Source organism: Hoplias malabaricus, chromosome 6 (genome assembly GCF_029633855.1).
Source record: "Hoplias malabaricus isolate fHopMal1 chromosome 6, fHopMal1.hap1, whole genome shotgun sequence".
Taxonomy (NCBI): Eukaryota; Metazoa; Chordata; class Actinopteri; order Characiformes; family Erythrinidae; genus Hoplias; species Hoplias malabaricus.
The window spans coordinates 29,975,048-30,002,316 of record NC_089805.1 but is presented as its reverse complement, the minus strand read 5'-3'; the positions used below and the strand labels follow the sequence as shown (position 1 = coordinate 30,002,316).

Below are 27,269 nucleotides of genomic sequence, written 5' to 3'. Positions count from 1 at the left end.
TCTTCAGAACACCTTAAGGTAAAGTTATGAGCTGCAGTTGTGAGTAAATAAATAATGTGAAAGCTGCTGTAACTTAAGAGATTTTATAAGCAGGGAGTTTGTGCTGGATTTGAATGAGCTCTACATTTTGTGGTGATTGACATGTGTCTCTGGCCAATCAGCGTTCTGCAGGGTTTAGACGTCACCATTTAGTACCTACTCGGCACGGCTGAAACCCGGAGTGAGCTGGGACTGAAAACCTACAGTTCAAGGGACCAGGTACTAGATTTGGCCAGCGTAAACCCAAAAGAGCCATGCCGAGTCGAGTCGTGTATGTTCCAAGCAGCAGAAAAGCACCACAAGAGAACAGACAATGTGTGCTCTAACCCAAGCAGACAGACTACACTCACAAACAATAGCATCTATTTTCTATTTTTTGTTTCTACTGAATGTTTGAAACACAGTTAAATAAAATATTTTTCTGTGTCCTGTCATATCGCCAAGACTTTTATTAATATTTTATTATATTGTGATATTATTTAAAAGGGCCATATCATCCACCCCTAGTGACAAATAAAGGTAAAGGTATAGTTGCTTTTTGACCATGCATTCACATACACAACAGTCTGCGTCGTGAACATAACTGTTCACATATCTGCCTATGTACTACACTTGTAACTGGAGACTTTCACTAGAGCGCAGCCCAAAAAAAAAAAAAAAAAAACATGTAATTTCAAACTTTTTCAAACCTTTCCCCATTGTGGTGCTGCTATGCCCCTACTGTCTACACTCGTATGTGTAGAGTTTATTTTCAGAGAACGTGCACAAGCTATGCACAAAATGGATGCAGGATACACAAGGTAACCATTATGCATAAGCTAATGCATAGTTAACAGCATGTATCTCTTAGATACACTTTGATTAAGTCTGCAGCTGCTTATAGGGAATTCATTTGCCACCACACCGGCCCTTTGCGGGTAAAATTCAGGATCCTTAGTTGGGGTGGGCCTTATGGCCCTAAAATAATATCACAATATTTATTGGCGATATGAACAAAACACTGAAAAATACTTTTATTCATTTCATGAACACACTAAGAAATTGTATTAAATATATTTAATACATATTAATAACATTCAATGGTTTTATTTATTAAAGATTTATTTTACTACAAATGTAACCATTTCAAATATTAAAATATAAAATCAGTAAACATTTGCTTATATTGTAAACAGTAATTTACCAAGATTCTGAAATAATGTAGCATAAAAATCTACCACACAACCAAAGTGCAGAAAATGTAGTGTGTGCGTATTACCAACAAAAGGAAACAACTATACAAAATGTAACCTTAAAGCTTCACAGTAAATAATAAAAACACAGAGTAGTTGTTGTGCTGAGACAGTATCCAAACAAGTCAGAATATCACAATATCATAAAATTGATTTTTTTTTTTCATTGTAAAAAAATGACAATATCATAAACAATATGATAGGGCACAGCCCTAATTCCTAGTTTAAGTAGTTTTAAATAAAGTGAAGCATAGATGTGGAAGGAAACTGTAGACATAATTTAATTTTTAAAGGATTTTAGAAATTCCAAACTTCCCAATACAACCTTTAAACAGTGGCATCAACAGCTGGTTCTGGTCACTTCTGGAAGCCATGGTCTCAGCCCTGAAGACGTTGTGGCAAGCAGCCATTTGAGCATACTCAAGGACACACCGTGCCTCACTCCTGCTTTATTTCCTGCTCGCCTGCCTCTTTTTTAGCACCCTTTGCCGCAACAGAGCTATCAATCTCTTTTACTCGTGCTTCAGAAGTGCTGGGAGCTTACGGCGAATCAAGCCCTGCTCCGGCACTATTAATCCAAGCTCTGGAGCAGAGTGCTGCTGTTCTCCCACTCCCCAGGAAGCCATCAGGGCAATCTTTCAGCCACACTCACCTTCTGCCATTTTCTACATCTGCCAATGAATTACTGCAATTTCTGAACACACTGAAGCATCCGACACGTGTGCTGGGTTGGAAGTCACTAATGGAGCTCCTATCATCCGTCAGTATCATGCAAATAAAAAGCATATGTGTAGAAAAATATTTGGACTTCTGTTGAAGGGGGAAGGGGGAAAAAAAAAAAAAAAGAAGAGTGTGTAGCACCAGTATAAACAAAAACTTTAAACTCTTTGATCCTTCAATTGCTAACCTATGCCAATAACACATTGACTTTGTGTTTCCTTCCATTCGCTTCCTACTGATCAGTCAGCTAATGGAGAGGGCACCAGTTTTAAAAACCAGCAGATGCTTCTCCTGAACGACTTGTCAGACTTTATGAAAGCTGCAATCATATTCAATTAATATAGAAAAAAAACTTGGCACAAACTCTTGTGGGACATTCATTAGTGGCTAAAGTTAATCATGATGTTAGTTAATCGAGGAGGGAATTCAACTGCACTATTTAGCATCTGATTGACCCAGAAGAGACAGAGCTCCTCCTCTCTGCTCATCTATACAACCCCCAGCAGCCCTGGTGCAGTTAACATGCTGCCTCTAGAGGTCTGGAGAAAAACACAAACAGCTGGCCCTATAATGAGCTAAAGAGTGACCGCCCTCCACCTCTATCATTCTGCAGAGGGTTGTCTGCTGAATGGCTAATCACTAAAAGACCTGCTCTTCTCACACTCCATTTAGAGAATCCCCAGACAAAAGAACCAAGCCCCAAAGAAAGTCTATTCCCTCTATCAAAGTGCTAGACTAAAAAATAATAAAAAGGGGAATGCTACTGCTGTATCTAAAATAGTATTATAACAGCTCTCACAGTTCGCCATGTTTCAGACAGCTTGACATCTAATCCTGCTGTTTGAAATGATAGGCTACGAGGTAATGTGTGGACAAATCTCAAACTCAGCGCTGCTTTCAGTGGACCAACTCTGCCCCCAGCTGGCTGTTTGCTTCAGCTCTGGAACTTCGAGCCTGTCACTGTTAAATGAAAAAAAGCATTCTGACATATTCCTTCGTGGCCCAGTGCCTTAGGCCAGATAGCAGCATTTAAATCATTTGAGGAGAAACAACAGAATTAGACTGGGAATCAGACTGCTGCTAGCAAATGTGACAACTTGTGCATTACTTGAAAGTTTGGTACACTAAAAATATGCCCAGCTGCTTAAGTCAGTGTATGCTCCAGTTATCGCAATTACCATTCATGTAATGCTGTCTAGACAAAAGGCTTGGATGGTACACAAAGCAGTGGATTGAGTTCATTTCAGCCCACCAAAAAAGAAGAAAGGAAACTCACAAAGAGAGAAACTCCTAGATAAATTAAAAAGAAGTGAATCCTGAACATATGCGCCCACACACAAAACCCCTCCAGACCTATGAGAAATGCTGTCTAGCTGCTGCGTTTGATACAACAACCTTCATGTCTAATTGGCTTGGACTGCTTTTGTGTCTTACCTGAAAGGTCAAAAAGTGAGAAAGTTTCACATCGCAAAGAGAAACAGAAGAGAGGTAAAAAAAAGTGTGCTGCCAAGGATTTGTGGAGCTCTCTGATTAAGCTGCTTACCCACCAAGATGCAGCTATGGCTAATCCACCTGCTTTGTATGTTGAGGCTATTTGCAGTCAATCAGAAAACTTTGGTGCATCTGAAAAGTGGAGCACTGCCTTAAACAATGAGAAACACTAAAGAGAAAATCAGGGAAGATACAAAGCTAAGGCTTTCATGAATCTCCCATGTTCATTTTGTTGTTTCATGATTACAGGAAGCTATGCAAATGGGGAATTGGCAAGCTTCCTAGTACCTACCTGACCAGTCAAATCCAACTTGTCTATAAATACCAGTCAGGGGTCTTGCAGTGCCCCGATTACTTAAGAATAAACACAAGGTCAGCTAAAGACAGTGCTTTGTCTAAGGGTCAGCAGAAGGGAGAATCATTCATTTCGACTGAATGCCAACACCCTTTAATAAAACAGAACCCAATAGTTAACAAAAGCAGGCACTTGAGGGAAGTGGGTGTTCAGATTAGTGACAGTGGGGGGAATACACAGCTGCTGAGCTGACAGCAGCAAGAGCAGCACTAGCGCTCACCAAAACAGAGCCAACATATGGCAGTCACAGTTGCTCACACTTATTACACCCCATCATCAAAAGGTCCTAATGCTAATTTTGAGGTTATGAATCTACTGCAGGAAAATTACAAGCCAAGGTGCTCAGAAGACTTGCAGTTATTTGACAAAGGATCAAAAATGCAATTGTATCATCCAATGGGGGGGAGTAAAAAAAATAGTTTTTTGTTTTTTTTTTTGCTTTTCATTCAACACTGTTATTGTCTGACAAAACGTTACTGAGAAAAATGCCAAAATGGCAAAGGAAAGGCATGCTGGAACAGATTTAGTCCCTGAAGGATGTGTGGCCTTTGGTTACTTCTGTCAGGCTCTGATTAAACCAAAAACAAGTTCAGCTCCCAGTGGTGACACTAACAGCTGTGGTCAATGGTCCAGGAGGAAAAGAAGTGAGAAAGATGGCCTAGTGTCTCACTTGGTCAGCAAGTCAAGAATATGTTCTAGGCCAAGTAAAAAACAAAAAAGACGTCAATGTCAATGCAAGAACTAACTGAAGCACAGGAATAAAAGAGGAGCACTGGACTGAAACACTATTGAAATCTTCAAGGAATATCCATTCATCAAGGGCACACTGTCAATATGGTGTTCCTGTGAAAAATGATGAAAATAAAATAAAAATTCTTATAGATGATTATTTACGTTCGAGATAAATCTGCAGAGGGAATATAGAGGGAGGGGGAGACACCCCAACACCATCAGTGAATACTAGTCAGTGACCAACCAAGTTAAATTTGAAATATTTCTTTACATATATTGGTTGGGCTTATTACTGGCAGACAGACCTCAGGGGAACTTGAAAGCCTGCTGTTTTGTTCCTAGACTGTATGAGTGCATACTTGATTGGTGTGTATAATAACTGTGATTTCTATGATTGCCCACAAACCATTTCAGCATAGCTCAGCTTACCCTCAGCATGGGTAATACTCACTGACCGTACACCAGATGGAGCACTCAAGAGAGAAAAAACTCCTGGAACGCAGGGCAATCAGCAAACTTTAGCCCCTTTTGTACAGTAATGAAAATTGTGCTTCAGTCAATTCCAAAATGATATGCACACATCACTACGTAAGGACATGTGGCGTACTTAAACAGAGTAACTGTTCATTGGCTGAGAACTATAAGACAGCTGACATTCTTCACTCACAGAAAACAGCTTGTACATTTTAATGGTTGAAGTAAAATAAATCCCCTTCTGCCGCTTTACCAAAAGCTGGTAGCCTGTCTGCTGCAGTGATTCCTTGCCACAAACCACAGTTTCGGCAAAATCATTACAGAACCTGTTTAAAGCCCCCCACCCCCATAATAAAAACCCAGAAAGTTTTAAATATCTATTAATGTTTAAAAAACCTTTAAGTACAGATTTGCTGCAGGTAACAAGCAAAAGATGAGTTATTATCCTGCACCTATCCTCTTCACATCTGTGCACAAATCCCTATGGCCCCAAAGCCTGGAAAGCCATACTGAGTGTGTGAAATGAAAGTGCCAGAACTTCTACAAAAAGTAATTACTTTGAGCTGATAGATCCATCCAAGCATAGCTCAACACAATAAATAATTTTATGGTACAAGTAAATCAGGGAATACAGCAGTTGAATAAATGGACCAGAATTCATCCTGCTGTAGCACCTTGTTGGTATAAAATCTAACTAGGCTAAACACATGCTGTTTTAACTGGAATGGGAAGAGAAACATATAAGCTGATGAAACACCTCCAGGCAGCAGCACAGAGGTAACAGTATTCTCACTAAAGACTGGAAAAACAGGCAGCCATTGGAAATCAATGAGCTATGCAATAGCAACTTTGCTTGCAGCTTTTCTAAGGCAACATCCTAAAACAAAATGTGCTACCCTGAGCATGAAAGTAAACAAACACAAAGCACCTGCAAGCTAAAAGCATTGACTGAGTCTTTCCTCAAAAGCCCAAAGTGGGTCAAAGAAACATGCTTACAAGAATATCAACCCATAAATTCAGTAAGGAACAAATGGGGTCAGATCACACTTCTCTTTAAAATGTGCTGCCTCCAGAATGATGTCCAGAATTTTGCAGTTTCCAATAGGTAACTTACCTTTTTGTTTTTTTACACTGAAATCACAATCTGAATTATAAGAACAAATTTTAATTTTAATACTAGCCAACATTATCCAAGAACTTTAGCTTTAAAATTTTTAAATGAGGACATGCAGCTTGTACAGTATAAGGGTTAGACCAATTAGAGGCAACCAAACAGTCTGCTGTGAACACTACAACCACATGACACTATTGTCATATTATGTTCAAAATAAAAGAAAGAAACTAAATTTAACTATACTGTTATTCTTGTTTAAAAAAAAACACCCTAAAATGTAATTCACAGAAAATAATTATAACTTAACTATTACCTATCGCAATATTGGAGAAAAACAAAACAACATTTTCTCCAATTTTGCCAATCCTAGTTTCCACAGGACAAAAATGTAGCAATAGAAATATTTTAGTAATCTCATATGTTTTTTCCGCTGCAAGAACACCATTATGCATATTTCAGTCTCACATTGTTTTTTTTCTCATCCTTAAACATTCATTCATTCATTCATTATCTGTAACCCTTATCCAGTTCAGGGTCACAGTGGGTCCAGAGCCTACCTGGAATCATTGAGCGCAAGGCAGGAATACACCCTGGAGGGGGCGCCAGTCCTTCACAGGGCAACACAGACACACACACACACACACACTTGAGTCACCAATCCACCTACCAACGTGTGTTTTTGGACTGTGGGAGGAAACCGGAGCACCCGGAGGAAACCCACGCAGACACGGGGAGAACACACCAACTCCTCACAGACAGTCACCTGGAGCGGGTCTAGAACCCACAACCTCCAGGACCCTGGAGCTGTGTGACTGCGACACTACCTGCTGCACCACCGTGCCAGCCTTAAACATGTATATAATATTGTTAAAGAGCACAATAACGAGCACTTATTTACTTTATTTCTTAAGCAATTTACACAGTTTAGGGGACAAAATTCAACAGTAGGGGAAAAGCAATTTTTATTTTCAAATTATGCACCGTTATGCAGAACTACACTAATCACAATTTAAATTGCGATTCCATCAAGTACAAATTAACCTAAATCTTTTGCTAAGCTGTAGTAAAAACCAGTCCTAAAAACAACTGCAAGGCTTTATAAGAGTTGTAATCAACAGAAATATTAATGCCATGCTTTTTATTTTATTATTTTAACACAATGATGCAGTTTATTACAGTAATAATTCTTTTGTGACCAATGTTAGCCCACATGTAAATATTAGTTTGCTTCATTACAAAGTGAACATAAGCACTCTTTTACTGCATTTCAGTATGCTGAAATTTTCCCAAGTGTTTTCAAAAGTAGAGCTACTGGAGGGTTTTCTTTTCTGTTCCAACATATAACGGCTTACTGCAAATATTTTAACATAAAAATCCAAATACTGCAATATTACCATTTGCTAAAACAGCATTTATAACACAAATTAGTTTACTAATGGGGCAAAGACGCTTCCTGTGATTTTTCTTTTTATGCAGGCTCTAAATAAATCTTCACACAGAACGAAAGAATAAAATGAGGTTATATAATCATCAATTTCCAGAAAATAATGACTCCATGCCTCTGGATGCTAGATTAATAGAACAAAATAACTTGGCCCACTAACTGTGTAAAGAGCTAAGACACAGTGTAGAGGATTTGTGGATTTTGAGGATTTCAGCAGAATTGTGGAAGTAGGCTAAGGCGTGTATATATATATATATATATATATATATATATATATATATATATATATATATATATATATATATATATATATATATAGTTCAATTTCTCACAAGTGAAAAAATTAAACTTTAATTACAGCAGAACTATACAAAAAAAAGAGCAGCTATACACTGCACAGCTCACTCAAAACAACCAGCAACAAACTGTGTATTCAAGGATGCAGTAGATGCAGAGATATCTGCTCTGTTGTGGAGAATGAGAATGGTGCTTTTCCTTGTGTGTCAACCAGCAAAAAAAGTTGCAAATTAAGTATATTAGCATGTGTTGTGTCTCTCTCTCTCTCTCGTGACTATTGCAAATGTGCATATTGTGATGACAATGCAAAAACGATATTTTATACAAAATCAGAATCTTGGTAAATTGCTGTTGTTTATAATATAAGCAAATGTTTACTGATTTCTTTTGTCACTCCTTTATATTTGAATATTTGAAACTGCAGTAGTAAAATAAATCTTTAATAAATAAAACATTGTAATGTAATTAACATATAATAATATATATTTAATGTTATTAATATATCATTTATTTTGTTGCATTAGTGTGTTCTTAATACAAGTATTTTTCAGTGTTTTGTTTATATCACCAAAAATATCGTTATCGCCAAAACACCCTGAAATATCATGATATTATTTTAGGGACATATCGCACACCCCTACCAAAAATACATAGCACACCTCTCACCTCAAAATGCAGTTTGAACAGAGTTTGCACATTATGCAGTTTGGACTGTATTAATCACAGAAATAATAATAAGAAAAAGAATATTAGAAGAAATATAAGAGGAGGAATACCAATATAGTGCTTTCAAGCACTATAAAAATAGCAAATCTTACCTACTGTTCCCTTAATGCATTAGAGGTTTTTTTTAAATAACCTATAGAATTCTGATAAAAAGAGATGAGGTTTTAGGGGCAGTTTACCAGGGGCATGCAGTTTGCCACAACTATGATGGTATCAGACCCCAGTTCCTGTATTCTAGCCTTACACCACCATATATTTTTGAAAGATTTGAACCTTTTAGAATGATCTATATTTCTGTATAAATGTGTGAACATTTTAAACTAGAAAAGGAGACAAAAATATTACACTGCCATTTACTTATTTTCTGAAGAACATAATTCAATATTTCATATCTATGTGTGGCAAAAATGATCCCTTGCTTACAGTATCTGGTGTGACACCCCTTGAGCAACAATAACTGCAACTAAACATTTGAGGTAACTGTTTACTTGTGCTGCACATTGGTTTGGAAAAATGTTCACCCATTCCACTGTACATTAATTGTGTGTAACCTCTCATCCAGTTCAGGGTTGCAGTGGGCCCAAAATCACTGGGTGCCAACCCACCTTCAACCAGCGCACCCAGGGTGGGGCAGGGAGCCATGCGGACACTAGAAGAACACACCCAACTTCTCATAGACCCACCCTTCCTCTGTACAAAACAGCTTCAATTCTCTTTTGTTGGGGAGTTTCCTCCCATGAACTGCTTACTTCAGGTCTATCCACAACAATTCCACTGGATAAGCACAGGACTTTGACTTGGCCATTTCAAAACATTAATTTTATTCTTCTTTAGCCATTCTTTGGGAGAACAACTTGTGATTTTTGTCATGCTGAATGAACCATGTTCATTTAAGATTCAGCTCACAGACCAGTGTGAAGATACTGACCTTTACAATTTGCTAGTATAATTCAGAATTTATTGCTCCGTTCATGAGAGCAAGCCTTCCTGAACCAAATAAAGCAAAAGGCCCACGCCATGATACTACCACCAGCATGTTTCACAGATGGAATGAGGTTTTTGTGCTGGAATGCAGGATTTTATTCTCTCCACATTTAAAGCCCCTGGGGACACATTTTGAACTTTTGTGGGGGTTTTGTATAAATGTAAACTTGGGTGTTATTTGAAATGAAAAACAGAAAAAAAAAAACAGAAATATAATAAATCACTCTGAGAATGGTGTGGGCATGGCTCAATACAATCAATGACCATGCTCTCTATCAGTGGAGAACAGAATGCTGTTTACATTACCATTGTAACACAGCCTCAACAGAGCAGTCGAGGGTTTTTTTTATTTTTATGGGTTTACTCTGAACTGCAGTTGTCATTTTACAGAACATAGTCAGGGTAATAGTGACATAAGCATTACCCACTTTTAGGACTGCCCATTCTACATACTGGTCATATTTGGGGAGGGATTTATCATATTTCTGTTGTCTCTCTTTTTTTTTTTTAATGTTGCTGAACGTTTCACATAACTCCCAAGTTAAGAATTATACAAAAAAAAAATTCACAAAATTTCAAAATGGGTTCCCAAAGGCTTTAAACCAAAAATATCTTTGATGATCTCATATGTATAGTAAACACTGTTCCAGTAGCAAACAGTTGCTGTTCAGTGTTCTCTTGATGATGGACACATGAAAAATAACACTGGCCAATGTGAGAAAACCTTTAGTTATTTAGAAGGTTCCTTTGCAATCTCAAAGAGTAGTACATGCCTTTCTCTTTGAATATTTGTTGGGCGACCACTCCTAGGGAGGATAATTATGGTCTTCAGTTTTCTCCAATTATACACAATCTGTCTGACTGTGCAATGGAGTCCAAACACTTGTGAGCAAGGGTCTCAGAAATGATTTGTGTAATGATACACTTCCACAAAGGGCGATGTGAAGATCAGTGTCCACTCACTGACTGTCACCCCATTGGTTAAAAAAATCCCGATTCTAATTCCACCTTCTAATTCTAAAGGTTCTCATGTTTGACACTGACAGCTGTAATTCTGAATCATTTTCCTCAATAAATGTGGCTATGTGCAACATGTATCAATTGTTTGATTTGGTTCTCTCCAAGTCTATGACGTGTGAAAATCTAAATATGCTTTATGTCAAATTTATGCATAAAATATATCAAATTCTAAAAGGTTCACAAACTTTCAAAGCACCAATGTTTCTCCAAAGGGGGATGCGTTTATACCGTTAACCCTTATCAAGCATACACCAGTGCAGTTCTGCTGCTCCATTTAAGGTGGAACTGAGAGTTGAAGCATGAAGCTGGTCCCATACTCTCCGTTTCTGACTACATTAATGAGCTCGGTAAAGTCCAGACCGGTCCGTCTAGACGTGGACAGCACCCTGAATGGCCGAGAGCCGCTGAGTCTTACCAGTCCGTCGATCTGAATGTGTTTAACGAGTGAATCCACGCCGCTCCCTGCCGCTGCCTCTCTGCGCTGCGCCATTTTCCCAAACACACGTGTAGAAGAAGAGCGCACACACAGCCTTCCGGACACAACGAGAGAACCGCCATTCTCACACAGAATCGTTCCTGTACACTGCCAACAGAGTCTCGGTGTCAGTTACGGACAGAGCACCAAAGAAATATAACAGAATAAGTTAAATATGGCATTATAAATATTATAGGTCTTCTCTTACACAGTGATTGATGTAGTGATAGTTATTCCACGGCCGTATTTAGCGTTCCGCGTTTCCGCCCGGTCACATTTCACCGTAGCTCTGCAAGTATCACGCTGGTGTGAGTGCCTGTAGAGTTGGTATTTTCATGTCTGTGTGTTAATTATTGTTTTTATCACTTAGTCCATTCGTCAGTTTTTGTACTGTCTTGGTCTCGGAGGCCAGTATCCGTCTTAAAACGCAGCTCAAATAAGAATACGCCGAAGCATTAAGCCCCAGTCGCAGCAGAGGAGAGGAACTTCATTAAAATGAAGATAAAACGACAAAAACAAGCGAAGAAAACCCTCAGTTTCTACAGGTACAACTTCGGATTTCGGGAACCGTATCAGATTCTGATCGACGGCACCTTCTGTCAAGCCGCGCTGAAGAACAAGATCCAAATCAAAGAGCAAATGCCCAAGTATTTCATGGGAGAAGTTCATCTCTGCACCACTAAGTAAGTCCACACCAGTACGTTCTCTTAGTTCCATTGCTTTGTATTTATTATACTATTTATAACAAAGGTAGTCACAGGTTAGGCTTTCATGGATATTATGTGTAAAATCAGGCTTCTATTTTACTGGGTTTTTAACACTGAATTCAGAACGAAAGGCTGCTGGCACATTGTCATCTATTGTGGCACATTTTGTGTTGTTCATCCTCAGTGGCCACTTGATGCTGTTGCCTTCATAGTTCTGAAACTGAATGGTTTAAAAACTCCAGCAGCCCTGATGTCTGTTGCACTCGTACCAGCACAATACACACTTACACTCTGCCAACACATCAGTGTTACTGCAACCCTGTTGTGGTCCTGACCACTGGAGACCACTGGAGACCCATTATTGACCCTGTGGCTCTAGCCGCCAGCGTTACAGTATATAAACAAAGAGCGTTTGCCCAGTCTGAATGTGTTGTGCATTCTGAATTTGTTCTCTTTTTTACAGCTGTGCACTGAAGGAACTTGAAAGCCTTTCGAAAGACCTCTACGGAGCTAAATTGATCTTGCAGAGATTCCAGATACGGAAATGTAGACACAGCAAAGAGCCTGTGTCTGCATCTGAATGCCTGCTCTCAATGCTGGGCGAGAGAAATCAACATCACTACTTTGTTGCAACACAAGTAATTTCAGCTCCATCCATTTTAAGTTTTTCAAATGATGCCTTCAAACGTTCTACCATACTAGCTTTGTAAATATGAGCTGCTGAGGGTTCCATTAATTCAATATAAAGTAGAGTTGTGGACCATGTTTTTTTCTGCATGCTCTTCATTACAGATCTTTACTAAATAAGAAGTTGAACTAAATAAAAACATTTTTAGCAACTTTTTCATTTCATTATTACATTCTGTTAAATCCTAAAGCTTGTCATTCACCTGGAGCTATTTGTAACTTAGGGAATTGATTAATGGAAGCATGGAGCCACTGGCAGTCCTTGCATATAAGCAGTTTAAGTAATATATATGTTCATGCATTGGTTGATCAATTAAAAAATGACTGAAAAGTTCAACAAATGCATTTTCTATTGGTTCTTAGGACAGAGAGTTGACAGCGGGTCTGATGGAGATTCCTGGCGTCCCTCTACTCTATATCATTCAAAACACCACGGTGTTGGACAAGCCCTCAGAATGTTCTCTGAAGCATGTGAAAGCTGTTCAGCTGGGAGAGCTGGTGAGCCTGACTGAGCAGCAGAGCATTCAGCACCTGAAAACTGAACAGGGTCTCAACAAGGAAGGAGAGGAGAGACGTGGCCAAAAACGCAAGAGAAAATCTGGCAATCCTAATCCTCTGAGCTGCTTGAAAAAGAAGAAGAAGCCAATGCCACAGCAACCAAAAACAGCAGATGGAGCGAAAAAGAAAAGAAGCCGACACAGGCATCGGAAACCTGCTAATGTGAACCCTGACAGCTCAAGTGCTAAGTCATGACATGGAGCCTGTGTATCAGCTCTATATGAATGGTGCAGATTGGATGTATTTGATTCTCATGAGTCCCTACTTCTGTATTGAGCAGTTTGTTAACATGAGATGACAAAATAACAGCTATAAGTAGATAAATAGCTCATAATTTTGTAGGGTCTGATCCAATTTGTATCTGCTTTCACTCTGTCTTTAGTAAATTTTAAAAGCAAAATTATATTTCATTTTTATTAAAAAAAATAATTATCTTGAGTTTTTAGTTACTTGCCGTTATACCAGAGAGAGAGAGAGAGAGAGAGAGAGAGAGAGAGAGAGAGAGAGAGAGAGAGAGAGAGAGAGAGAGAGAGAGAAAAAAGAAAAATAAGATTAATGGCAATGTCCACTTCTACCATCAGGGGGCGGTAAATGTTTATTGCAATCTATTACTGGCCACCTTTTATAGATGAGAGATTTGTCGTTTCTTGTCCAGGTTTGTAAACGGTAAATTGCATTTTCTTGGTGTGCCGAGATTGCAGTAGGTAGGGACAGTGATAAAATATGAATTTATTTATATTGTTTTCCCTTCTGGCAGACATTGAAAATTATTGGAAGAAGTCTTAGAAGCAGGAAAATCCAAATTCACACCCAGAGAATATTATGGGGAAATGACAGAATTGCATTTTTTAAATGGTACGGGAGGTTATCATTTTACAATGCAGATGCATTATATGTTGAAAAGTATGTGAAGTGGACATGTTTATTACTGAATGATTTAACCTGCTTTTAAAGTAGATACAGACAACAAGAACTCCTGGGTTCTTGGGTTCAGTCCTTACCTCAGGTCACTGTGAAGATATCGGGGTGTTCTCCCAGTGTCTGTCTGGGTTTCTTCCAGGTGCTTCCAGGTTTCTACTCTCAGTCCAAACACACGTTTGCAGGTTGACATGCTGTGTGAAATTGTCCACATGTGTGTGTGTGTGTGTGATTTCCTTTGAGGGGCCGGTGCCCTGTCCAGGGTGTGTTCCTCCCTCTCAAATGTTCCAGGTGTGATCCATACCCAGTGCAGCCCTGATCCGGATGAAGTGGTTAGGGAAAAAGAATGAATTGAATGGTGTTTGTGGTCCAGAACTAAGCATTCATAACACTCAACCTCAAAAACCGCATTTTTTGGGATGAGAAGATGTTTTCAAACATTTGACCATATAATTTAGACTGGATTGTGTAATATTATACAAGTCATATATCTTTGTTACGTGAGACCAAAAGAGCTTTCAGACATGAGTAGGCTGGACTGCATGTTACCAGTAGTTTGAAATTCCTCTGCTGAAACACACTCCCAGTGTATGGGTGACAATTAAGCTCCAATAAATCAGCCCTGGGCTCATTCAGGCTGGTCTGATGTGTGTATTGTGGTGTCAGACTGGTTGCAAGGTCTTTGTTGTGCTGAAATAAATAGTTGGATAATTCACGTTTAAATATAGCCCTAATTGTGCAGCAGCTATTTTTGTCCTTCGTTTAAAAGTACTGCTCTATTGAGGGGGTTGCTAGAAGCAACACAGAGAATATAAAAGAATGCAAGTGGTTGAGCCAGTGGTGTCTAGTGTAGATGTTCATTTGGTCTTGTAGCAATGGAGACAGAAATCCAGCACAATTAACAGGCCATTTTATGAAAATGTGCATAAGTTCTGGGGCTTCGTTTTCTTCTCTTTTTTTTGTGAGCTATAATACCTAGTCTAATCTGTTTTGGTTATTATCAGAGCTCTGTTAATGCTTATTTAATACATGGAAAATTCAATGTTGCTCTCAGAATGAAAACTTTAAACTGGAAATATGTGAATTGTTACAGCCTTCATATAATTAAATTAAGAGTAGAACCACTGCTGATATATTCCAAGTTCTGCCTAACTTTACCAGGGAATAGGTCACTCTCTCTCTCACTTTCTGTGTGTGTGTGTGTGTGTGCACTCAGTCTTTAAACAGATGTGAAAGGAAGTCCACTCCATCTTAGTTCTTTTGTTACTGGCTGTGTCTTCAGACTGTGCCAAGGACATTCCATAGACTGCCCAGTTTTCTTGAGTAGCACTACTCAGATATCCATGGCAACTTCATGTCCACATGTTCACAGCAGTGGGTGGGAGGGGGGGCATGCATGTGTGTGTGTGTGCCTTTGGTACATGGTGCATGGTAAACAAGAACGTCACTGGATCACACAAAAGACAGAGCTGACGTCCCTCTGTCTGCGTCACTCTCACACAAATGCACACGTTGCTGGTAACTCCTGTTAAGTTGTAAAATAAGAAGAGGCTCCAATGCAGCACTCTTCCCAGGGGAGAACATTCTCTAGTGTTTAGTTTCTCCAGCAGGAGTAGGCAGGTAGGGCTGTTAAAGTAACCAAAAATAGAATTTGAAAGACAACGCTGTCCTCATTGCAGCTGAGTAAAACACTAGATAAAGCCAAAGACAAAAAGGATAAAAAAAAGGCAGCTTTCAGAAGTTGATCCTGAAAGAATGGAAGTGGTCCTGACCAGACTGAGAGATTTCTCCTGTAGAGAAACTACCTTTGATGACTGTAAAGCAGCAACGATGCTCAGTGAGCGGCCGGCAGCTGACGAGGTGTGCAGGACACAGAGCATGGACCGTGACCACTCTGGACGACTGGACATCGAGAGTGCTCTGGCCTGGCTGAGACGAGAGCTGGTGAGAATTTTCTTGAACCTATAAATAGACATAATGACACAGAATGTAGCTTTATTGTGACAGCTAGATCATTAGAATCACTTAGAGTCAAACTACTTTCAGCTTTTCTGCAGACAGATTTCAACACAGGCTTATTGTTGTTTGGAAACCATGCTGCAAGTAACAATAAACTGTTTATGAGTTACAGAATTAAGTGAAAGTTTGGTATGAAATAGTGCTGCAATCCATGCTGCTACCACAGTGTTTTATCTTTGACTTGGATAACTGTGGGGAATTTAGTGTGTTCTCAGAGTGTCTGCATGGGTTTTCTCAGAGTGGTCTGGTTTCCTCACAGTCCAAAAACACATGTTGGTAGGTGGCCTGACTATGAAATTTTTCACAGGTGTGAGTGTGTGAATGACTAGGTGAGTGAGTGATGACCTACAGTCTCAGAAAAACAGTTACGGTAAAGGTACATTATTGGTATTGGTCACTAAAGATACATTACATTCTCATCTCCAGAGAGATACATGTTTGTAATCTTTCATTATATAACTGTCATATATATTTATAATAAAAACCAAATTAAAAGTCCTGGAGATGAAACAGGGTGTATGAAATCAACACAATTTTAAAATCTACAATTGAGGGTCACTTGAGGTTACCACCACAGTGATAAAATTTCTGACAGTGTACGATGGACAGAAGCCCCGTGTAGGGTGTGCGCCTGCATTGCGTCCAATGAATCCAGACCCACCACTGTTCTAATCCAGATGAAGCAGCTACAGATAAATTAATCAATGAGTGAAGTAACGAACACACAAATGAGTGGTTGAATTAATGATACTTGTATGTTTATGGTGCAGAGTAATACAGTATATTATAATGTGATACAGAATTCTGAATAAAAAAACATAATGAGCAGCATGGTGGTGCAGCAGGTAGTGTCACAGTCACACAGCTCCAGGGACCTGGAGGTTGTGGGTTCAAGTCCAGCTCAGGGTGACTGTGAGGGGTTTGGTGTGTTCTCCCCGTGTCCATGTAGATTTCCTCCCACAGTCCAAAAAAAACTCATTGGTAGGTGGATTGGTGACTCAAAAAAAGTGTCCGTAGGTGTGAGTGAAACAGGGTGTGTTCCTGCCTTGCATCCAATGATTCCAGGTATGCTCCAGACCCACCGTGACCCTGAACTGGATAAGTGGTTATGGACAACGAATGAATGTGAATGTTTACAACAATGACTAAGGAAAGAAACTCAAGTATGTTTATGGTGTAGAATTATACAGTATAACATAATGTGATACAGAATACTGAACAACACATGTCACAATGCTCAGAATTACACACTATTTCATATTTAATTTATAATATTACATTACGTAATGATAGTTAATAAGTGAGTGATAATACTATATATATATATATATATATATATATATATATATATATATATATATATCAAGACAGTGTGACTATGTACATTTTGGTACAATACACAGTCAAAGATTACAAATCGTTATTGTATTACCTCTGTATGACTATTGTGTGACATTCAAGCATAAAGCTGTTCTTCAGGCTGATGTTGTGACACAAAACAGCATCATTTTACACAGGATTTTATAATGTAAACAATTTAAAATTAATTAAAATTCTGCTTGTTATAGAGGTTCTGTTAAAGTACTGATATTTTTCTTTCCACAACAAGACGTGTAGAGTTTATACTGGCTGTAATTTGGTAAGCTAAACCACAAAGCACATTGGGTGGTCTCTTCACACCAGAGAACCATATAAAACCAGTGTGAATGTGCTTTAGGCTTAGGTCAAGGTCAAATTCAACAACATCTAATTGTTTGAGAAGTTACAGCCAAATTGTAAATTTGTACTGTGACTTTGTCAATGACACACACAGAGGTCACTGTTAAAGCTGCCCACACAAAGGGAAATACAAAGCAAACCCATAGTCAATTAAAGATATTTCACTTTATCCTGACATGGACAACAGTGTTTGATATCCTCCCCAACATAAGCAGGAGGGACAGCTGGATGGAGACATGGTTTAAAAGGTGGATTTGTATACAGGGTGTTTTTTAATTTTTTTTAAAACACTCAGACGTTTGTGAAATTTTGCCCGGACATTTTTTGTCTAAAAAAGACTATAAGTAAATAAAAGACTGTAAGAAAAGCAATTGGTTAATCTATTTTTACTTGTACATGAACTCAAAATCTGGCTTCAGTAAGTAGAAAGCCTGCCCAGTAATTTTTATTCAACTTTGTCTATTCTGCTTCTACACTAAGCATATGCCTGAGTCTGTCAAACTCTTCTTGGTGCTTGTGTACAGTGCCTGTTTCCAAGATCATCAAATGGATGTCACATCAGTTATATCTGTGACGTCTAATCCCATCACTTGGCCAAACACTGGACACAAAAGAGGAGGTAAAAGCACAGAGCTGATTGGGCATTGTTTTCGGCTCCAGCCAACAGGAAATTAGTCATGGTTCTGTTTACTACAATGACTAAGGAAAGAGACTCGAGAAACCATAGGAACCAGAGTAAGAAAACGGATGCTAGGTAGCTAACAGTGTGTGGACTTTTTCTCCCGAGAGAGTTCAGAAAGGTTTGGAGCTCAAATAAGTTCAGAATAAAGGTCTTTCCCTTTTCTCTCATTCTTTCCCCACTGCAAAGAAATCTGAACACAAGCGTCTTTCAGCGCAAGCCCCAACACACTTGTACCAAAGCAATTAGTGCAGGATAGAGTGATTTTGGCGGGAACATTTTTTTGTTCCATCCATTTCTCAGCTTGGGCTCTGTGGTGGAATGTGTTGGAATTTGGGATATTATTTTCTCACAATGAAGGCAATTAGACTGGCTCAGCTCCTCCTAAAAGCCAAAGGATGAAGGGAACATTTGCATTTGAAAGAGACATTGTTGGTTTAAATACTGTGTGGAAGGAATAGGCTGAAACTTGGTCAACACGCTGATACCTTAACCATGGGCTGTTACTGTAGCACTGCTGTGGAATAGTTTGTGGGTCGGTTTATGCTTTGAGGTCAGTGTCTCTTCTTGAGTCATTGTCTATGCTTGGGTCAGCCAGATTTCAATGACCCTCAAAAATCTGTTTTGATTATATGAGAATAATTCAGCATTTTGGATTGAGTCTTTGCTGTTTTTTTTTTTTTTTTGGGGGGGGGGGGGGGGGGGGTGGGGGGGTTCAACTAACTGCATTAGCATTATGCACCTTAATTTAAAGCTGGGTTCTGTGTACCTATTATTTCATATCTGTTTTGAATGATGGCACACTACATGTCCTTTAAGGTGCCCAAACTGTAGGCATGTTATTGTGCACACACAGCTAGTTTTAACTCCACAGAAAAGGACTATATACAGGGCACCACACACCCATACAGTTATTCACATACTATGGACACATTTGAACAGCTAATCCACCTACCAGCACGTGTTTTTGGACGGTGGGAGAAAACCAGAGCACCTGGAGGTCACCCACACAGACACAGGGAGAACACACCAACTCTTTACAGACAGGCGGGTGTTAATCCACATCCCTAGAACCCTGGAGCTGTGTGACAGGAACAGTGGTCATTGCACCATCAAGAATTCTGTCAAGAATCAGTTGAAGAGATAAAAATCTCCCCAGCATCGGACTGTGTTGGGAGAGTTGGGGCTGTGCTCTGTATGCTGGAATTAGAGTGAAATTTGGGGTGTAAAATTAATCATCCATCATCATTTTCTTACCTCTTTAAAATTCAAGTAATTGAATGCAATCAAATAACGGAAAAAATGACATATAATATGAAAAATATACATACATTAATGGAGGTGGAAATGAAAGAAACCAAATGGTGGTCTCTGAATATTGCACAGTACAGTATGAGACTGGTGAACCTGATTGATATTTTTGCTGCTCCAGATGGAGATGCGCTCTCAGGACCAGGCTTTGATCCGGCAGCTGATGGACCTCCATGCAGGAATCCAGGAGCTGAAACAAGAATGTGCTGTGGAATACGAAGAGGAAGAGGAGCAGGAGGAAGATGAAGAGCCTTGCTGGGACTCTGAGAGTGAGGCAGGGGGGAGCAGCAGCTCCTCCTATTCTGGAGAGATGTGCTTTTACCCCTCTATCTTCTCTCCCTTCCGTACCAGTCCACTTCATGTGGCCGCTCTGCCTAAGAGGGCATTCAGTCGACGCAGCTCAGTGCCTTAGAAAGCTGCAGGCCTCTATCAGTGTGAACATTCCTCATTCCATTTACACTGCTCCCACACCTCTTCCCACACCTTATAAAGCTGTCTATCTGTATTCGCCCAGTTTCCTCTCAAACAGTATCACCTGATGCTACGAAGCTTGGAAGGAGAAAGCTAACACTTGCAGTAACAACAGCTTTTAATCTGCCACTACCACAGCATCCTTCGGCAGATCAACATGCTCGTAGGAAAACACGGATTGCCAATTCTCTGACATTAGCTGAGAAATGCCATTGTAGGCTAGCATCATGCTGAGTCATTTGGGGGTTTATTCAATCACTGTGACACCTCTAAATTATTCCTAAACCATATAAAATGACTGATACTTAGACATTGTTTCTGTTGCACTTAGTAGAAACAGACAGACATAGAGGCACATATAGTCTGGTAGAAATGAAGTTCAAAAGCAGAGGAAGTTCTCTGGAACACTGGAAACATACTGTGGTATTAGGGCTTTGTTAAAGTGCCCACTCCTACACTACATTCTGTGCATTGGGGTTGAATACCAGCAGTTCATAAGTTGAGTAGATGAGTAGGCTGGAATGCTGTGTGACTGTGAATTCAGATTTTTATCACAGCTCTAAATCAGACAAGGTCTCTGGAGGTAGGCTGCTGTTCTCTATTGTGTGCACCCTAATTTAAATTTTTAATACACAGACAAAATTAGTTTTGATGAAGCACTCTGTGGATATATATGTACTGTATGGTTGTATGTATGCGAGCATGTGTGTGTGTTAGCATTGGAATGTGTATGTATGTAGTTTTATGTTAAGTCATGTGTCTTATGCTTTACAGACAGTAGGCTAATGCTGTCAGTATTAATTTCAGTTTCAAACTAGTGGTAAGAATTCCTGATAACACGACTGACTCACACTCACGTTGGTTTTATTGGAGCTCAACCCCGATAGTCCTTCAGCAGTGAATGAGGACTTGACAGAACCTGTTTATGGCATGTTAAAGATGGCACTGAACAGTTTCTAATATCATTAGTCTTAGATATCCTCAGCATTGTTTATGCCTGTCTTATGGGGAGTTCTGGGTCCCTGGTAACTGAATCTTTGGGTTTTTCATATTTGTTTTTGTCTATACAATACCTTTTAATATAAAAGAAGTGCATAATCCTTAGCCCTGGGTTGGGAGGGCTGTACACCAATCCAGCTGACATTTAGCCCTCTCCAGAACATCCCATTCTATTGGTAAGGTTTTTTTGTGGGAATGATACAAGCTGCCTGTACACAAACACTTGTGTGCGTAATGAGTGCACCTTAAAAGATGTCTGTACACCTTAGATGGTGTTTGTACATTTTGGACATATGGTATGTAAAGTGGTATGGTAAAGATATATGGGAAAACTTAGCTATTCTTGAAACATGAACTTCTGAGATGTCTACTTATCCCCTACACATACAAAAAAATGACATATCAACTTTTACAGGAGAAAAGAACTGTATTCTCTTTCATCTGATCAAAATTAACTGTATCTTAAAATTGCACAAACATTTCAGCTGCTATTCAGACTTCACCAAGCTACACTTTTTTATCAGCAGACATCCTGGACAAGAAAACTCCTCTCTGACTGAAATGAAGAGACTAAACAGTAGAATAGAACCTGACGATGACACTAGTGCTGCACTACAGTCGTGAATATATTGTGACAGTGTGTTATTATGTATTTTGGTTGAAATGAGAACTTTTTATTCATGTAACATCAATGGGACCGATATCCTAAATGATACGTCATCATAATAAAACAAAGTCATTCATTGTTGTGGCAATGCATTTTATTCAGCAATCCTGATTTACAAAGTAGCATGCTCTATGAATAAGTACAGGACCTTGTACCTCCACAGGGTTTTACTCTGATAACAATAATATTTTCCCTTTGAGCCATAAACACCATTTGACCAAATGTGTGTGAACACGTGCTTTTTCCATCAGTTTCTATGAAATGCTCCAAGCATTAGACTCATTTGCATTTCATGGCTGAATATATGGATCAAAAACACAGTTACAAACGTGTACAGTAATTGAAAAGTAAAAAGGAATTTAATTCACTAAACACATAAGTGTCTCTACAGATTTTGGGCACATTACATCTATGGGACCACATCATCTTATCCACCCTCTGTATTGGCACAATTTGTACAACAAAGACATTCAAAAGTGACACTGTCCTTCAAAGACAGTAAGTGGCCTTAAATGAATGGCAGTCCACTATCTTTGGAGTGCCGTGACATATATAAATTTTGCTCTCATGCTACCAAACAATGGGAGTGCACACATCTGTACTATGTATATTGAAAGTATCGCTACATATCAAGTCCAAAAAATATGTCATTCTTCATAGTTTTGTCTGGAGTGTTAACAAGCTACAGGGGTTAGACAATGAAACTGAAACACCTGTCATTTTAGTGTGGGAGGTTTCATGACTAAATTGGACCAGACTGGTGGCCAATCTTCATTAATTGCACATTGCACCAGTAAGACCATGTGCATCCAATGGTTCAAACATTGTGTCCTGAAGGCGGTGCCGTGTATCAGGATGACACTGCACCAATACACACAGCAAGGCTGGTGAAAGATTGGTTTGATGAACATGAAAGTGAAGTTGAACATCTCCCATGGCCTGCACAGTCACCAGATCTAAATATTATTGAGACACTTTGGGGTGTTTTGGAGGAGCGAGTCAGGAAACGTTTTCTTCCACCAGCATCACGTAGTGACCTGGCCACTATCCTGCGAGAAGAATGGCTTAAAATCCCTCTGACCACTGTGCAGGACTTGTATATGTCATTCCCAAGACGAACAGACGGTGTATTGGCCGCAAAAGGAGGCCCTACACCATACTAACTAATTATTGTGGTCTAAAACCAGGTGTTTCAGTTTCATTGTCCAACTCCTGTATATCTGTTCCTTAAGTACAATTATAACACTCATTCATCTTCTGTAACCATCTTGTGTGATCATCCTGATCAGGTTTGTGATGGATCCCAAGCCTATGTGTGATCACTGGGCACAAGTTCAATAAACTTCTCACCCATTGAAGACACATTGACAGAGTGGCAGCAACACCACCCCCACCTTAGTGCCTTCTTAACTATGGCCTTCTTAATGATGAGCAAAAATATGCAGATTTCGGTAAAAATAATAATTCATGCAAATTTGTTCATGCAGAACATTTGTAAACATCTAAAAATGTTGTTTCTGTATAAATTAAAGGAAATCTCCACTGGATTTTCTAAAAATAGGCAAAATTCTATCACAATTCAGAAATTCAACAAAGTCATTCAGAGTGTTTTGATTTAAATAGTACATAGCAACGGCACTCATTGTGTTTTATTTATTTATTTTATTTTTGGTTTTTATTTGAAAGGGTGGGCTGTTTTATTGTTTGCTTGTTTTTTACATTACAACATCCTTCATGTACCATTAAACATATATGTTGTAGGTCAGAGCCTACTACAAAAAAGTATCATACAACAGTTGTATTTCACACCACACCATGCTGAAAGCCTTTGTTAACTCTTTAGCCTTTTATTTGCAGAAACTTTTGGAGTTTGCCTTCTGAGCTGTACCCAGAGCAGCCATACAGGAGCTGTAATCTGAAGAGTGTAAAATGGAGTTGTGGAAACGACACTGAGTCACAGTCCATTCGTGCAGCTATTGTTGCTCTTGTGCAAGGTCAGGGCTGGTCAGTGCTGTTTGTGTCCAGTAGTATTGGGCCACTCTCCCGCCGCAGTTTCTGAATCTCATTGTTGAGACCAAGCAGAGTTTGAGCCAGCTGCCGGTCCTGAGTACGCATCTCCAGCTGCATGTTAATCACAACACAAACACATGAGCATTTCAGCGCTGAGAGCATCCAGTCCAGAAAGGTCAGGATACAACAGAGCCTCAGAGCTGCTGAGTATATCCAGAAATATTTGATAGCTCTATAGAAAGAAGAATCTGTTCTTTTTGGCTAGCTTCAGTTGTTCCCAGCCTTATTTCTCCATGAGTAGAACGCATTCATCACCATTAATACTCTTTGAGTAAAAACAGAATAACAAATTGTTACATTTAAAAGAAGACTTAGAATCTTTGTTATGAGTTTTTAATACAATTCCGAAATACAAATAATTCATAAATATAAGAAATGTATTGATAAATGTTTTTGCATTATGAACCACAATGAAAAAACACCAAAACAGTATTTTTCTTCTATTGTAGCATCTACTGTAACAAACTGTCCCTTTAATTTTTTTCCCCACATAATTTAAACATAACATATATGATTATTGTAATGTGGACTGTTCATGATGCATGTAGCAATAGAAATGATCTACAATTATTTGTGAAAAATATATATTTCCATTAAGAGATACATTTATTTATTTATTTATTTATTTATTCCATAAAGGTATCAATTTTCAGATATTTTTAAATGGTGAGTAAATATACAACTAATACATGTAACACATGACAAACTCAGCATCACTGTGATGGTACAGGCAAGCTCTTACTAAAGAGTGTTTTTTTTTCAATTATTCCTTCACTGGACTAGAACTTCACTGAAGCCTTTTATACTATTATTATTAAAATATAAAACAGCAAATAATATGCAGCTCTTGTATTATTAGACATTGAGGCTTTGGCAAGATCTGCATTCTTCATGAAGTTAATTCATTATTTAGCCTTTATCTGCCCCACTGGCTGTATTTTAAAACTTTTAATTTCATAGTAAATAGCCCGAAGTAAGAAAAACAACGCACGTTCAAAGGCACAGAAACTGCTCCACATCAGGATAAGACAAAAACGCAATGTGCTGGAGATACAATGAGCATTTGAAGGAACTCAAATGCCTTTTAAACTGTGACTGTTAAACCAACTCACCAGTTCTGATCGTAACCAGCTGATCGCTCCATCTATCTTGGCTCTCCGCAGTTCCTCATTAGCCTGGAGACTTCTGCTGGTGCTGATCGCATCTGTGCCGCTTTGAGAGGTGGTTCTTGGCTCTGCTGTGTTTCGAAAGGCGTGTAGAAGTTTGTTCTTGATGTTCTCCAGAACCATGATGGACACTGAGTCCTCGTACTGAGTCTCTGGGTTCATGACGGCAATGGTCAGTTGCAAATAAAACTGTGTGTAAAGAGATCGAACAGATGCCCTGATGCCAGAAGCGGACCTCCTTAGGGGACTGACCGCCTTCACACACTCCACTCTCACACACACGCATACATTTTTTTTCCAATGTTTTTTTTTTTTAATCCCTTCCCAATTCTACTCCTTCTGTCTTGCAGATCTTGTACCTTATGTCCACGCTCCTTTCAGCCTGCTACTCCTTTCTTCCTCTTCTCTTGTACGCTCTTTATTGCTTATTCACCAAGACCTAGAGGATCTGTCAGTGGCGAGCAGCGGTTAAGCTCGTCTGTGGTCTTGGGCTGGCTTGTTTTGTCACTGTTTCCATGGAGAAGCAAACTCACCACCTCCACCCCCCACAGTTACCCCAATAAGAATGGAGGGACATTGTGGACAAAGGCCATTGTTGCGTCCCAAAGAAGTGAAAAGGTGCAGGGGGGGCTATCTCTCTCACTCACTCACTCACTCCGTCCCTCTCTATTTCTCTCACCCCCCAACTAGGAGCCCATTCAGCCTTTGTGTGAGAAATGGGCTGTGAGAGAGATCTCAGTTGAGTCTTTGTGATGGAGTACAGTGTCTCGACAGCTACTTTTTCTCCTGACCTTTAGGCGGGGTTTGCAGCCTGAAAAGGCCTCACCCTGTCCCCACCATACGTCAGGCAAGTCACCAGTTAAGAAGCTGGAATCCTGCACTCTCTCTATGGAGCTCGCTGTGGGGGAAAAGGAATTAGCACTTCTGGGTATAAAGTAAGCACATTCTCCCAGGGGCAATGAATCCTCGGCTTTCAGGCAGCCTTGACACCAGCCTCAGTAAGAGAAACAGTAGTCCAGTGTACTCTTCCTCCGACTCATGCAGATCACAAACAACCTTCACTACAAAAAAGTAGCTGAGACATGCAAGTGAGGCAACAGCATCAAATCAGTCAATTCCCAGTTGAGAGAATGAGGGATCTGCAAGCCGCAAGGAACTTTTTACTCAAAGGGTGGAGGCACCTTTATTCAACTTGCAGACGGCTTGTTAAGTGTTCAATGGGCAGTTTTGACGTCCTTTGTAATGTAAAGTATGAATGGTTTCTAATATTCTCATTGTGCAAGCCTTTTGGATATTGATGTGCGAGACAGAGAGAGAGCAAGTGTTAAAGAAAGACAAAGAGAAATGCTGACAAGCAAAACCGAGAAAGAAAGAGAGAGAGAGAGAGAGAGAGAGAGAGAGAGAGAGAGTTGTGGTGTGGAATTCTGTGACATTTGCACTGAGGTAATTAGAGCATGTGCAAATGTAAGATTAAGTCATAAGGTCAAACTGCCAAGCAAAACATGACACTATAACAGAAGACGAATGACCAACAATTAAACGCACAGAGATACTGGAAAGACATTTACCAACTGTGAGTCTGCCCCCACTGTAATGGTCCTGTGGTGATGTGAATATAACTGCCATTTGTTTTGCTATCTTTTAATAACTCATAGGATAAAGTTTATTGTATACATTTGGCTCTGATGAAATGAGAAAACGCATGGGGATTACAACACAATCTTTTTTATTCTGTATGAGGGAAGCTGTTAAGATTGGAAAAAAAAGGCCTAGGGTTAATAATTACACGTGTAATTATTATACCATTGTTGAAAGATATACAGTTGTCAACTGTATTTTTTTAAGCTCATTCCAGGTCAAACATTGAAAACATTCCCGAGAGACTCGACAGAGAGATCTAGGTCTGACCCACAGGCTCAAGAGTGTGCTGCCCTTTACTGGTGGTGCATGGCAACTACAACTAGTAGGGCTTGAAAAGCTACACCACAAAATATCCTGACACTATCATGCATAACCTAAGGCACTGAATGGTTCTCCAACACAGCACAATGCTAAGGGGTTTATACATTTGTACTTGATGCATGGTATTCAACCATGCCCTGCTCACGAATGAATGACGCAGATGACATATGTTGCTTTTAGTTCTATTCACCGGGACTTTGAATTTGGACTAGGGTGTATTTACATAAAAAGAC

General features: G+C 39.4%; 3 protein-coding genes across 3 annotated transcripts in view; 1 reads left to right on the top strand and 2 right to left on the bottom strand.

Annotated features, from left to right (window-relative positions):
* eif3hb (eukaryotic translation initiation factor 3, subunit H, b) overlaps nt 1–11,199 on the bottom strand; it is a 63,773-nt gene extending 52,574 nt beyond the window's left edge. Inside the window, exon 1 of the mRNA XM_066674992.1 lies at nt 11,044–11,199. Within this exon, the coding sequence (XP_066531089.1) occupies nt 11,044–11,118 (75 nt within the window). The 5' untranslated portion in view covers nt 11,119–11,199. The remainder of the gene's footprint in view (nt 1–11,043) is intronic.
* utp23 (UTP23 small subunit processome component) lies at nt 10,984–13,502 on the top strand. The gene is made up of 3 exons (XM_066674993.1): nt 10,984–11,786; nt 12,274–12,448; nt 12,861–13,502. The coding sequence occupies exons 1-3, from the start codon at nt 11,599–11,601 to the stop codon at nt 13,248–13,250; spliced, it is 753 nt and encodes a 250-aa protein (XP_066531090.1). The 5' UTR covers nt 10,984–11,598; the 3' UTR covers nt 13,251–13,502.
* An 8,446-nt stretch (nt 13,503–21,948) lies between these two features.
* si:ch211-153f2.3 (alanine and arginine-rich domain-containing protein) lies at nt 21,949–25,700 on the bottom strand. Its single transcript, XM_066675609.1, has 2 exons — nt 25,021–25,700; nt 21,949–23,959 (listed from the first exon to the last, which is right to left on the bottom strand). Exons 1-2 carry the CDS (start codon nt 25,234–25,236, stop codon nt 23,834–23,836), a joined length of 342 nt encoding a protein of 113 aa, XP_066531706.1. The 5' UTR covers nt 25,237–25,700; the 3' UTR covers nt 21,949–23,833.
* Nucleotides 25,701–27,269: the final 1,569 nt, after the last annotated feature.

What these genes read in the sequence shown, in the direction of transcription:
- utp23 (XM_066674993.1), top strand. Translation starts at nt 11,599, where the DNA reads ATGAAGATAAAACGACAAAAACAAGCGAAGAAAACCCTCAGTTTCTAC. An exon ending in GTTCATCTCTGCACCACTAA is followed by an intron (nt 11,787 to 12,273) that starts GTAAGTCCACAC and finishes TCTTTTTTACAG; the next exon opens with CTGTGCACTGAAGGAACTTG. An exon ending in ACTACTTTGTTGCAACACAA is followed by an intron (nt 12,449 to 12,860) that starts GTAATTTCAGCT and finishes ATTGGTTCTTAG; the next exon opens with GACAGAGAGTTGACAGCGGG.
- si:ch211-153f2.3 (XM_066675609.1), bottom strand. Translation starts at nt 25,236, where the DNA reads ATGAACCCAGAGACTCAGTACGAGGACTCAGTGTCCATCATGGTTCTG. An exon ending in GCTGGTTACGATCAGAACTG is followed by an intron (nt 23,960 to 25,020) that starts GTGAGTTGGTTT and finishes ATTAACATGCAG; the next exon opens with CTGGAGATGCGTACTCAGGA.